General features: G+C 35.8%; 1 protein-coding gene across 1 annotated transcript in view; it reads right to left on the bottom strand.

Annotated features, from left to right (window-relative positions):
* Positions 1–14591, bottom strand: part of LOC140155190 (triple functional domain protein-like) — a 324171-nt gene that overhangs the window by 114714 nt on the left and 194866 nt on the right. Inside the window, 1 exon segment of the mRNA XM_072177934.1 lies at positions 13974–14187. Within this exon segment, the coding sequence (XP_072034035.1) occupies positions 13974–14187 (214 nt within the window).

Genomic DNA, 14591 nt, shown 5'->3' with positions numbered 1-14591 from the left:
TAAAAATATATCGACCAGTGAGCACAGCTTCTGCGTGACCTTTATTGTAACTTTTTTAAATTTAAATTTTAATAATATGAGCTTTTTAGGTAAAAATATGTGCAACATTAAGACCAGACAGCCTATTAATGGATAGCAATATCAATGCTAGTATAAAGCCTGGGAATACTGACATATGGTTTAATTTGAATAAATCTGAAAATTATGCTGGCTGTTTTGAGGCACAATATGCTAATATGCATGGATATTAAAAACATATACCTCATCATATGCTATCACTTTTGTTATGTAAACAATGTCTACACAATGTTAATGTGGGACTCTTTGAAAACACCCAATTACATTACTGAGAGCAAAATGTGAAAACATACACATTCCTACATGTAAAATTGACATCACCAAGATGAACGTGTAATTTGTTTTTAGATCTGATTTTGAAGTGTGGTCAGGAAAATGGATTCAATGTTTTTCTGCAGGTTGTAGCAACAAGTATGCACAAATTGAACTTGATTTTGCTGTGTTATAAATGTATAATGATCAATTAACATTAGCTAAGTTGTATAAGTAACTTGTTATCATGAAAATGAGGTGGCCGCTAAGATCATATAATTTTTAGCATTACAAATTATTTAAAAATCCAAGGATTTTGTCTGTATGTTTGTCTTCTCAAGCAGCAGAATCAACAAGTGAATCTAAATCCCGAACTAAATCAAGTTGAATTCAAAGATGCTTTGATTTAAACCTATTTAGACCTATAATATAAAGCAGAATCCCTTTTAGAGGGTGTGGAAAAGGTGGACCATAAGTGAAACATTCCATTGTGCCAGCAAATGACTGGTCCCTTCCTAACAATTGGAATATTACAATTTGAAATCCATACACCCCCTATGGAAGACAAGACCTTAACCTCTAACACAAGAGGTGCAGATTTCAAATGGAGTCACCCATTCAGGTAGGCCCATTTGAAATTCACACTCCCTGTGTGGAAGATTCAAAGTCATGACTTCTGTAGGGGTGTATGGATTTCAACTGGAATGTCCCAATTGACTTCATTAGTAATGACTTTTCATAAACTTATTTTGTAGTATGAAACTCTCTGGATTTACATTTGTGCATTGTAAAATTTTCAACAAGTGGACCTTTCATGAAGGATTTTTCTCAGCAGATGATAGTGGATTTAATAAATTGTGCGCAAAACAGCTGTTCTTGCTGTATTGAGTAACAAAATTGCGAGGTTGCACCGTCATATGTAAATGATTACTGCTATACAAACACCCGGTACATCTGCAGTTGGACATTAGACACAGTTGGGCACTGGGATTCTTAACAGACAGGCTGCAGGCCTAAATCTGGCCCATCAACGACTGATATATGGCCCTTGAACAACTCTAAAATGCACAGAAAATACACAAAATTAGGGTGTATTTAGCCCTGCAGCATGTATGTTTTAAACATATTTGTCCCCCCATTTTTGTGTCCTAAAACATATCAATTTAGGAGCCCCTGCATTAGGGTGAGTTTGAATTGACTTAACTGGCATACGCATAGGAGTGTAAGCAATGAGCTATTCCACTTTGAATCCATACACCCCTATGGAAGACATGACCTTAATCTCCTACACAATGGGGTGTAGATTTGAAGTGGAGGCACTCATTTAGGTTACCCCATTTAAAATTCACACTCCCTGTGTGGAATTTTAAGGTCAGGTCTTCAGGGGGTGTATGGATTTCAACTGGAATAGTAAGAAATCATAACCTCTCAATTGACCTTTTCATAAATGTCTGTATTAAACTTTGTATGTTTGTATGTTAACTTTTTAGAATGGACCCCCTCCCATTCAATCACCACACATGTTTAACACTGGCTTCACATACAAACATTGCCCCCCCCCCCACCCTTCACATGTGTCCTGAAATACACATACATACATTACACAAAATATACACATGAGCAGGCAAACCCAAACAAACATACCAACATGCATGTAATTATAAATATCAAACAGATACATTTCACATGTGTAGTTTTCTGTACTACTCATAATACGTAATCTTATCAATAACATAATCTTCCATGATTTGGTTATTCAAATCATAAAAAAGTTGATCAAAATGGATTGAAAATCTTGCTGATGAACACTCAGTGCTTAAAATGACATGCACAGTAGCAAGCAAGTGAAATAAATCAAGAGGTGTGCTTGCAGTACATACGTTGTCTATGTACCGATGAAGAAGTAAGAGTGCGAGCTTGCTTGATGCACAGCTACACCTGTTTGGAGGCACATCATGTGACCCGTATGTGAATTGCATGGTGGTACTCCATGCTCGCTATCGGCAAGCAGCAGCAATACACCGATATAACCGCACAGACTCGAACGTGAAAACACCTTTTTACACTATATTCCAGACAGATTTCTCCTCCATGTCCCAGCCATTTTTGTGCTGCATATGGCATAGTATACTGTATTGCATCAATCCATCAATTTGCTTACTTTGTACTTCCAATAAATACAATACTCACCTGTTTTTCAAACAACAACAAAAAATAGATTAGATGAAGAGTAAGTGCGTTTTTTGATCAAAGCAAATCCGCATACAGATTCCGCTATGTCCGACTATCCGCATAGAATTATCCACCGAAATTAGCACCGCAGTGAGAACCTCTCCCCTGCTCTCTTTTGTACTCAATAACGTATCTATTCAAACAACATTCACAAAATCTGTCCAACATGTAAAAAAAAATGGTGTCCCTTGAGAGCTTGTACAGTATCAGCAGAGCCCTATGTTCCTGCTGCATGCAATAGTTAGAGCTGGCTAGCCAGCTTGCAAACTATCAAGGCAAGGCTTGTCACATATGAGACAGTTGAGCTAGAGAGGAGGGTGAAAGAGAGCGAGAGAGGGAGAGAGAGTTATCGCGAGAAAACTGGCGGATGAGAGAGAGAGAGAAAACTGCCTGCATCAATCTTGTGATTGGTTCTCAGCGCAGCAACAGACTAACACACAAGGTCTTCATCTGATGTATTATTCATGCTATGCAATCATCTGCTATATGGATTTTTACGCAGAAGAAGCTAGCTCAGCTTAGCTAAAAAGAGCGAGAGATAGCTAGAGAGAGAGAGAGTGAGGCCCCAAAGAACCTCTGGCTTTGCTTTGCTTGCTGCAGCTCACGTCACGTGATACAGCACACAGGAAGTCAGAAGATGCTTAGCAAGCCTACAGCACAACATAACTCCATATGCCTTGCTACCTATACTGTACCGCTCACTATATTGTACTGTGTAGTAGCAGCAGAGAATCCTGTGCAATTTATCATTCGCATCAACACCATTACACACGCATAATGAACACCATCTGGAGAAAACCCTAAATTTTCCTATACGCACCTTAACTTTACATAAAATATCACAACACAAGAAAATACAATGTGAGGCATACTAAGAAATAGATTGGTATAAATTTATCATGTTAGTAATTTCTGATAAATCAGTAAATTAATGACTATGACACATAATTAATGCTATGAATTAAATGCTGTTAAATCTAGAAACACTTCTGCTGAAAGATTTGTGCATGCAATGAAGATGTAATGATAATTCTATCCTGCTTACACTTCGATTTGGACTCATCATAATATTACTCCCTGCTAAATATAAGGTGTTTTCTCGTAAAAATCAACATTCAGCGAATTCTAGAAACACTATGAATGAGCTAATTTTGCATGTGATCGAAAGGTGTCAACATTATCATGTTTCTATAGCGGTCGATTTATTATCGATGATGATCATAAAAAAACCTCACACCTTAATTATGTTTGGGGGGTATAGCAGCCAAAGTATTAAGATATCTTAACTATATATATCAAGAGCTGATGTGTGTTAAAAATATATATATTTATTACTTTTCCAGAATAGCACATCTTTTGTCTCTCAAACATTTTGCAAATCAGCTATGTGGTGTTTTTTTTAGTAAATAAGCTATGTAAATCGCAGGATTTTTTACTGTGTTTTTAGCCCACTTTTTCCTTGTTTTTGGCTGCTACATGGCCATTTTTCTCTTTTTTCTGATAAGTAAAAAAAAAAACCTGGTAAAAAAGACCAGCGTATAGGGCGGCGGTCAAGATTGACTAAATTTTTGACATTGTCATTGGTTTACCATGTTAACATGTACACAAAACTATGACAAATAATTCCAAACTGTATTTATGTTATCAAGCAATATGTTAATATAGTTTGATCAGCTCGTAATTGGCAGGCCTTAAAAAATCACAGACTAATATTTTATTTTGAGAATTGCCTTGTGACATCTCATCAGAAGCATCACAGATTATTAATTGGCAGTCCTATAGGTGAGTTGACCTCAATGTTTATCAAAGGCAAGGGACTGGTATATCGATATGCTTGAGTGAATCCCATGCAACCACTACACTGTTATGGCCTTATTGTGATGTGGCGGGAGTTTTAAAAACATGAGCCCTGAACAAAATATGATGCCCGCGCATACTGCCAGGCAAAACACAATGTAAATTGTAATGATGCATGCGCATACTGCCAGACATTGACGTCAGATGTCAACTCATTTATACTTCGTCTACTTTATTTAAAAAGGTCAACTATATCACTCTTCAACATGGTTTTAATTTTTCGTTGTAGTGGTAAAACCCTAACAATTCCAAATGATTACGAGCTGATCAAAGTACAGTCTAAATTCGTTGGGTGTGATTACAGTACACCCCACAATAAAGTATGGTTTTTCACTTTTTATTCGTGTGTGGCTACGATATATAATGATGCAGACTAAAACTGTAACATTGGACAGTTGGCGCAACAGTCAGAGCACTAGACTGCTAAGTGGGATTCCCGAGTTGGAAACCCAGTATTGGTATATACTTTTTAAACTTTTTTGTCCATTTCATTTTTAATCCAAAATTGTTTATTTTCATCTCAAAATATATACGCTGGGAAATATATTTTGTGCACCTTTTTTTTTTTGTAACAGGGCAAGTAGAGCCAAAAATGCACCTGGGGAAAAAATATTGCATCTAACATCCAGGCAGTGTTGCCGTCATATTGTCTTTTTTCTTACGATATTGGCTGTTGCCGCATTAAAATGACGTAGAGTGCCATCGTCTGGTGTAGGGCTACATGCTAGAATGGCTTCCCCATACTCGTATGAGTGGAATTGAAAGACAAACCGCCTATTTTTTGGCCTTAATAAAAGTTACTTTACTTCTTGCTTTTTGCAAAATTATTGTCATTATAATACACTATTATTGATAGTAAACAACATTGAAAAATTGCTTCAAAGCTTGTGTACAGAGAGTGTTTATCAGGAATGTAAATGGGCAACATATCCATTTCATGAAAATCCATCTGGTCCTTGGACGGGTGGCCACAGTGGGGCTCTTTTTATGACAAATTATCATCATCCAATTCCGGAAATACAAAAAAAAAAATTAACTTTTTTATGGCCAAATCTCTGGAATTCCAGCAATTTCCGGAAGATTTACATCCCTGGGTAATGAGTTTTACATTTAGATGTGTATTTATTTTCCAAAAATAATGTTGAAATTGCATGAATCTCAGGTTCATATTTTTAGGATGTAATTTTGGTATGATTTTGGCAACCAAAATACTAAAATTACATGCTTGAAGTGCGCACAAATTGGTCAGTGTTTGGAGCTCACAATGATCATCCTGAATGATGAGTGGCATTGCGCAATGAACACTAGAACTAGCGGTTAGAGCATCGCTTCATGAACAGCGAAGGCTGTGTGTTTGAGTCCCTCTAGCAGCAAAGTTCTTTTGGCGATTATTTATGCTACGCTCGCTTCATCTGTTCCAATTTCTTTCGCCTATAATATATATTAAGTGTAATATTTATTATAAAAGGTTCTCTTATGCAATGTGCCATTCTTACCCTCCCATTGGCAAATACTTCAAATGGACACTCCCTGTATGGAAGATTAAGGTTATGTCTTCTATTGGGGGTGTGTGGATTTCAACTGCTATTTCATTTAAAATCCACACTACCCCTGTGAAAGATTTTGGAAATACCTGCCACAGGGGAATATGAATTTCAAATGGAATTAACACATTAGCAAATGGAACTGCCTGATGTGCTCATTCCATTTGAAATCCATACTCCCCTGTGGCAGATATTTCCAAAATCTTCAACAAGGGTAGTGTGGATTTTAAATGAAATAGCCCAATGAGCTCAATTTTCAAGAGTTTTTCCCAAGTAATTTTTTTCTACGAAAATACATTTTTTAACAATTTCACAATAATAAATAGTAAATAAAAGAAAGGAGACAATGGCAAGAGAAATATAATCTATATAAATAAAAGGAAGTCGCTAAATCTTGTGCGCGAATAGACTCAGAGATGCTTTCACTTTCAGCTCTGATTTATTCGTACATTGATCGGGTACATATTGCCATTAAACCATCTGAGGTTCAAAAAAAAAAAAATTGATGGTAACTAAGAGAATAACATAAAAAACTGTCGTGTTGCTATGCAAAATCGCATGCAGTGGCATTGTGGGTAATAAGGACAACGTGAACGGCGTAATAATATTTCCATTACAAAACCATACGCAGAGCAATATTGCCCTGTTTTCTGCCAACTGCGAGGTGGCCAAGAAATGATTCAGGCTATCTAAATGCACAACATCGCGTACTTTAAGAATGATCTTACGAGCTTTTAAGCCCCTCACGAGAGCTACGCACCCCATTTTCCGCCACTGCACCGAAGTTGACAGCCAAGAGATTAAGGCTACGTCGGCGTGAATTTTATTATTCTAGGCCTATGAATCTTCGTTTAGTTTTACAGCCAAATTCATACGGGAGAATATACGGGAAAGCATTGCACTTTATTTGGTTCAAAAGCGGTCAAGACCAAGAATTGGCCTCAAAATCAGTGAAAATATGGTTAAAACCGGGTTTTTCCGGGATTTTTGTTGTCAAAACTCAGTGGTATCTAGCGCGTACCGTAACTAACTGTCAGCAGCGCGTTGGCGTTAGTAGGCCTACGTCGGCGTACTGGAAATGTGACGCGCACATACGGGGTGCATAATATGCACAGACCAACTTTCCGTGCCAGAGAAATTGAAAAGAAAAGAAAGGAAGACAAAACTGAAAAGGTAGGCCTATGGATGGGTCGGGTTGTGGATTATATGCATGGTACTGGATTAGGTTAAGAGATTACCCATAAGATGATAAAAAATCGTGAGGATACTGAGAGGAAGGAAGGAAGCTAAAAATGAAAGAATAAAAGAATAAATAAATAAATAAATAAATAAATAAATAAATAAATAAATAAATAAATAAATAAATAAATAAATAAATAAATAAATAAATAAATAAATAAATAAATAAATAAATAAATAAATAAATAAATAAATAAATAAATAAATAAATAAATAAATAAATAAATAAATAAATCAATCAATCAATCAATCAATCAATCAATCAATCAATCAATCTATAAATAAATAAATAAATAAATAAATAAATAAATAAAAAAACTAAAATAATGAGAACAGAATTAAATAGATAAAATTCAAACGGGAAATCAGAAACTAAGCAGGAAATATGACAAATGGGAATAAAATGTAGAAAAAAGCCAAAACTAAAAGGAGAAATGTAAGAAATGGTAGATTTTTAAAATAATGCATGGGAGCGGGCTCAATAAATGAATAACGTGGAAGCGGAAATCACAAGCTAAGCAGCATGGGAACAAAATAGACCTATGCAAAAGAAACTGAAGAGAAAGAAAGGAGCTAAATGAATAAAAACAAAAAAGAAGAAGACAAAAAGGTAGGCCTACGGGTAGGCCTATTATCTGAGTTATGGTTGCAGTAACTAAATGAAGCGGGAGCAAACTAAAGAGGGAAAGAAAGAAAGAAACTAATCAGGAAAATTAAGGAAAAAGAAGTTAAAATTAGAAACTAATCAGGAAAAATAAATAACAACTGAAGGAAGCGGAAATCACAAGCTAAGCAGCTAATAAAATGAAGCTATAAAGGAAAGGATAGATTTAGAAAATAATGGGAATGGGGTTAGGCCTAGAAGATAAATAACATGGACACGGAAAATAACAAGCTAAATAGCATTTTGCATGGAAACAACCTAGGCCCGTGCAGAAGAAACTGAAAAGAAAATGGAAATGCAAGAAGGGACAGGTTTAGAAAAATAAAATTTACCTTTCAATGATTCTACCTTTTCAGTAATTCCTCCTGTTTTAGTGATCGCTCCCATTTACTCATCTAGCGGGGACCAGCAAGCGCTGGTATCCCATAGTTAGAAAAATAAAAGATAGGATTTTGTCTTTTGCCTATCCAATATCGTGTCATAATGGATGGGCTGGCCAATATTTTGAGTAGTGGATGCCGGCGCAGCCGGTATCGACTACGATAAAAATATTGGCCAACCCATCCATTATGACACGATATTGATAGGCAAAAGACAAAATCCTATCTTTATTCTCATTCTTATTCAGTTTTAATGTAATTTTTGTGAGAAAAACTGCCTTTTTTCAGAAAAAATAAAGTTACTTTTGTGAGGACATCCCGTTGTTTTAAATGAGCGAAACCATCACGAACATAAGCCGCCCGAATCGCGTTCTTAGTTCTCGCACATGTATTACGCGAACGCATTATCGCGCGATCATTGAGGAGCGCGCGCCCTGACCAATATCACTATCAACTATTGTGAGATATTATACACCAGAAAACCAATCAAATTACGTGAATTCTTTACAAGACGCACCCATTGAATAAGAATTATACAAATTGTTTTTCTCCATGGCATAATTTTTCATTATTTTACTATTTTTTATTTTTCGTTTTTTTTTTAAATTTTTATTTTACTATTACCTACCTGAAGCTGAAAATGGCAAGATTAAAAAATGTGTACTGTAAAAGTGCAAATTTTTGTGCACTTTGCAAATTTTAAAATGTTTCCCTTGTTTTTAAATTTGCGATTCCAAGTTTCTTTAAATTTACCTATACACAAAAGGAATATATTTGCGCATTATTATTTTCACGGTATCAGCTTGGAGCCTGAAAAGCATGAAAATAAATCAAGCGCTAAAATTTCAACATTTACAGTATGACAAATATCTGTTCACTTCAATAACAAACATTTTATGAAACATATATGTATGAGAATCTCTCTGCTGGATATGCATGCAATACAAAAATAAATCTGGACAGAGAGAAGCAAGTCATCGGCGACTACCATCAGCATTGCCCAACCTTCACAGCTCAGCCACCCGTGTTAGGATGTGTATAGTTCACTTGAAAGGCAACGGGATATCAATATAGTTCTTATGCTTAGTAACTAATTCCAGATGCTCACCCAGTTGGCAAAACTAGGTGACTGAGCATACATGGACATCTGTGTTCTTTGAAATATTTGCCTGTGCACATGAAAGCAAATGAAAGCATTTACTGTCTACAATAAAACAAATAATTGAAATGAAATGACTAGGGCTCTGCACATGTCAGTTTTCAAGAAAAGCTACGGTGGGAACTTACGTCAAAAACTGAGAGCAACGGAAAACTGAGGTAAATTGTAACATCCACTTTCCAGTAAATGAGACACCTTAAACCAATCATTCCCCCTGCACTCACATGCACTTTTAATTTACTATAACTTTTGCCCCTCCCTCCCTCCCCAACCAACCTCCTGTGAGTTCTCACTCATCCTGCTTCGTAATAATTACTGCATTCTATCAAATCTACATGTTTAAAATATAGTTTTATGCAAGAACCATCCCAAAATTTAACGGTTATTTTTGTATGAAGATGTACAGAAACAATATTGTACTTTAACAATGAGATGAGGGGAAGTTTATCTGAAGTAAAGAGAAAACTATCAGTGAGAAGATGGGCAAATTAGAGTGAGGATCTTTAATTAATAATATGTCCATCTGGCCTGTTCCTTGCACAAAAGTTGGTGGGTCACAGCGCAAGCCAGGAAGATGAGTATAGTGGAGGCATATATACTGAATAGAAGGACATCATTTTCATGCAAATGAAAGGTTGAATACAAAAATTAAAACCAGCAAAAATGTTTTTGGCCCATATGGTATTGTTTTTAATTGACTGAATCTATCAAATTAAGCCTTGTAAAAACAACAACATTCAGAAGTGTGGAAAGATGCACAGAAACAATACTGTACTTTAAACCCATAATAGATTAATACAGACAATTTTCCAACAAAGTCCCTCCCTGTGCATTGTATGCTGTGAATTCTCGCATATTCATGAGGGCTGATCGTTCGATTGTGTCGTGTCTAACAATCATGTCAGCTTTCCGTGCTTTCAAGTATACGCGATAGAGTGGTGCGTGCCTTCACATTTATGCAAAAGGCCGTAAAAATATGTGGTACGTGCGTTGCAGTTTTGCATGTCACATTTCATGGAACGATCGGCCCTCATTAACTGGTAATGCTGGGACTTTGACTGTTTGGTTTGTCTGTTTAAACATGGACTTATAAATCCATGTTTAAACCATCCTACACAATATGCTGGATATGGAGTTGAAGAAATAGTGGGAAGTTGGAATACTTCTTGTTCTACCTCTTTTTCTCCGAAATGTCTTTGCTATCGTCATTTTTGTTTTCTTCATTATTGTCATCATTCGCCTCAAAACTGCACACATTCAATAAGCTAGCTCTGCTAAACTAACACACAAGCACATACAAATATGAACACACATTCACATTGCATTTATTTTGATTGTATTTTTGTATTACAATACTTGAGTGTAATTCATTTATAACTTTATTCGTATACATGTTACCTCTCATTCTTTATCATTTTTTTTAATTTCATGAAATTCTGTAGTGTTTAAATGTACACACTGCTCATGCTCAGTTCATCCACATCAACATGACAATAACAATACTGTGTATTACAAAAATGAAAAGCCAGATACTGTAAAAGAAGAAATTTTTGCATGATTAATTTGTTGTGTGTTGCCAATTTTGAACTGTTTCCCTTGTTTTTAAATTTGCGATTCTAAGTTTTCTTACATTGACCTATACACAAAGGAATATATTTGCATGTTGTTATTTTCGCAGTAGCAGCTTGGAATGCCAAAAGCGCGAAAATAAATGTAGCACAAAAATTTCCACTTTTACAGGTACAACTTAAAGGGACACTTCATGATCCACAGCCTCATCCCCGTATTAACTTACTCCAAAACAGTAGAGATTTTTATACCATCAGAAACATTACATAATGTTTGTGTGCATAATGTTTCTTGAAGATTCCGTAGTTTGACAAAGATATCAATCAATTTGTATTTTGCGGCTGTCAACAGCTGGAAATTACAATACAATGGCCTATGGGGCATTGTAATGTAATTATGCATAACTCACAAATTCCAAATCAACTGAAATTTTGGAATAAGCTTTTTTCGTGGATATCTATTGACCCATACCCTACAAAGAGTATAAAATACCCCTTTATTAATGGATAATTCCACAGATATAAGATTCTGGGGCAAGAGCCCTCATGCATGCATGCATCCATCAGTCAGATATATTATCTTCCTTGAGGATTTCTCATACATTGACAGACTCTTTGATTCAACCTTGAATGTTTGCCCCATAATATATTTATTTCTGCATGATTTCATTATGACTGCTTTTTTCATATCTGTAACTGCTGTGGCAGGAAAATCCAAAGTAAAATAGGTAATTTTAGTTGTGCACCTGAAACATTTTAACTCACTCCATACATCCACCACTGTGATAGATATAATACTATAATAGTCAAGGACCACTTTCCCCCTAAGTTGTTGACAGATATTTTCATTTATGACAAACAAAAATTGTTTGATTGGCATAACATAAAAAAAAACTTTTTAAAGCTGTAAATTGTCTTTGATAAAGGCCTTCATACTCGGCAGTCCACGCTTGGTGTGTGCCGGTTCGAAATTCTGAAAATTGGTGAAAGCGTGGGGGTTTAAACTTTTTGGGTAAAAAGCTTGGAATGGTATAAAGCGTGGGATTAAAATAAAAAGCGTGGGGCTTGTTTCAACTTGCAGTATATTTTTATTGAATGATAAAACAATCATAATTCCAACAAAAATCGCCAAACCTGCACACCATGTCGCAAGAATTCCATTTGATGCAGGCCAGCGCCTGTTTACGTGAGTCCAGCGCAATGTATACAATATCCTCCCCGGAAGCCCTTTCAAAACTCATACACGTGATATGCAAATGTCCGATTTTTTCTATGACGTGTTTCGGTGTGTGGTAGTTTATTCTTTACATCGATCGTACATGAGTGACGTCATTAATCAAGCATAATTGATTGATCGAAGAAGAGTAGGATATAGTCGCTGAACACAGCGCACGTCATGCGAATCAGTTCATGACCATGATGACAAGAACAACATTTGGACGCCAAAAAAGTACAGTTATGCATTAAAATGTTTATTGTACAGTACAGTAGTAGTTTTTCACATATAATTTGCATTGTTCACATAATGTATCAACTTAATGGAGAGAAAAACATCAGACTTGCATGTGTGAAATAGGTGCAGAATTCGGCATACTTGATATACTTCGAACTGCGTCAATGTATACAAAAAGCGGAAAAAGCAAAAAGTGGTGGGGGATTTTCAGTATAAAGGGTGCCTCAGTAAAAAGCGTGGGGGGGGGGTCAGGAATTTTCAGTATAAAGGGTGCCTCAGTAAAAAGGGTGGGGGTCAAACCCCACTGCTGAGTATGCCTTGGAATATTTTTTTTTTTTTATAGTTTTTTTCATTATTTTTTTTGTTATTGCTTGACTGATTTTTTTTTTCTTTTTGCAAAAAAAAATACATAAAAAAAGTCTAGGGTCGGGCCTATTCTTAGGGTCGGTCTGGTTACACCAATGAAACAATTTTTTAGGCCTTCTTAACCAACAAGGTTTGGTCATTTTTGTTTTACAAGTTTCATCTTCTGATCAGAAGACTTCATCAGTAATGTGCTGATCTAGCTAACCTACCCCTCTCATCCCAATAGTGTTCTGTTCCTAAATCATGTATACGATCAGTAACTGTAATACTCTAGTCTGGGGATGAGAGCGGTGCATTACTGATGAAGTCTCCTGTTTGGATAATGAAATGTCTAAAATGTGAGTAAATTATTGGTTTTGTAAGACAAAATTTACCAATAGTAAGATATCTAACAGTCCTGATAAACTTATTCAAGAAGGTAAATTCATATTTTTTCCCTTTATATATCTTGGTGTTTAATTCAACTTCTGATTCCCTATTCAGAAATCAGTTCTGCTCGTTGTCACACAAAGGGAACCAACATATTGTTAGCTTTTGTGTGAATTGACTAATGGACTTTCAATAACGACCCATAGCAAGGATGCATCCATCAACTTGCCTATTAATGTTTTTCATAAAAATAGATTGATTTTTCCATTGTATATTGCATATAAAACTATCTTTATATTTGCTACTTCTATTGTAGCTCATTGTATATTGTTGCACGATGTATGGATAAATAAAATTGATTGATTTGATTTATTCACATATTTTGTCAAATTGGCCCTTAAAGAGGATTTTACATAAGCAAATACATTCTTAGTGAGAATTTTGTTTCAAATCGTTTTTCTCAACTTGTCCTTCAAATTTTTAACAAATTAAGAAGTTGGAATTATCAATATATGAAAGTCAGGTTTCCGAAATGTGGCATCTCTGCATTCAGTGTTATAAATCAGGTAATTAAAAAATATATCGTTAGTGAGGACGGTGCTGAAAAGAGAATCCTTTTGTCCAGGAAAAGTAGCCCGGAAAGGTGTATCCATAGGTATCCGTGTTTTGCTTTTTTAACCCAACTGTCTGTTCTATTCAAAACTGACATGACCTCTGTGGAAGACTTTATGTAAATCTTCACAAACCTATTACAAATGTCCATTACAATAACACAAATAGCACAACATGCAACAAGACAAATAAATACGTACCGAAATCCGAGGTGCTGAGTATTGACATCGGTACCAATCCTTCCACCGATGATGCATTGTCCTGTCCTAGCGCTCGTACGATGCACCAGTCCGGGTGCGATTCTATCCTCTCCACGATCTCCACGGTCTGTCCTTTCCGTACGGTGAGTTCCTGTCTCGTTGTTGCTTGGAAGTCATCCAAGACTAAACATAACTCTGAACTCAGGCGGGACTCCTGTATAACATAATATTGCCATTAAGTCATTGAAATAACATAACATAATGATATAACAAGAAATCACTGACCATATACCGGATATTAATTAGCCAAATTTTGCTACAAGATGTGACCATAAAGTAATATTTTGCTGTGCCACATATTTGAATATTTGAGTTCAAAACAAAATTTGACTACACAAGCTTTATTTTGTGGATGAGCAGTTTCCAATAGCTCATATAAACTTTTGATTTGTAAAGTTATTCTCACAGCATGCTTGATTTCTTGTCAGGAAGTACAGAATTGGTTTTGTTCTAAATAAAAAGTCATTAAGAAGTTGGAAATGGAGGTGGTGTTGTGGTGTCATGAAAAAGTGGTGTGGTGCCTGAAATGGTGGTGTGGTGTCTGTTATGATGGTATGG

The sequence above is a fragment of the Amphiura filiformis genome, chromosome 6, assembly GCF_039555335.1.
Source record: "Amphiura filiformis chromosome 6, Afil_fr2py, whole genome shotgun sequence".
Lineage (NCBI taxonomy): Eukaryota > Metazoa > Echinodermata > Ophiuroidea > Amphilepidida > Amphiuridae > Amphiura > Amphiura filiformis.
The sequence above is the reverse complement of the archived record's forward strand: the minus strand, read 5'-3'. Positions and strand labels throughout refer to the sequence as shown.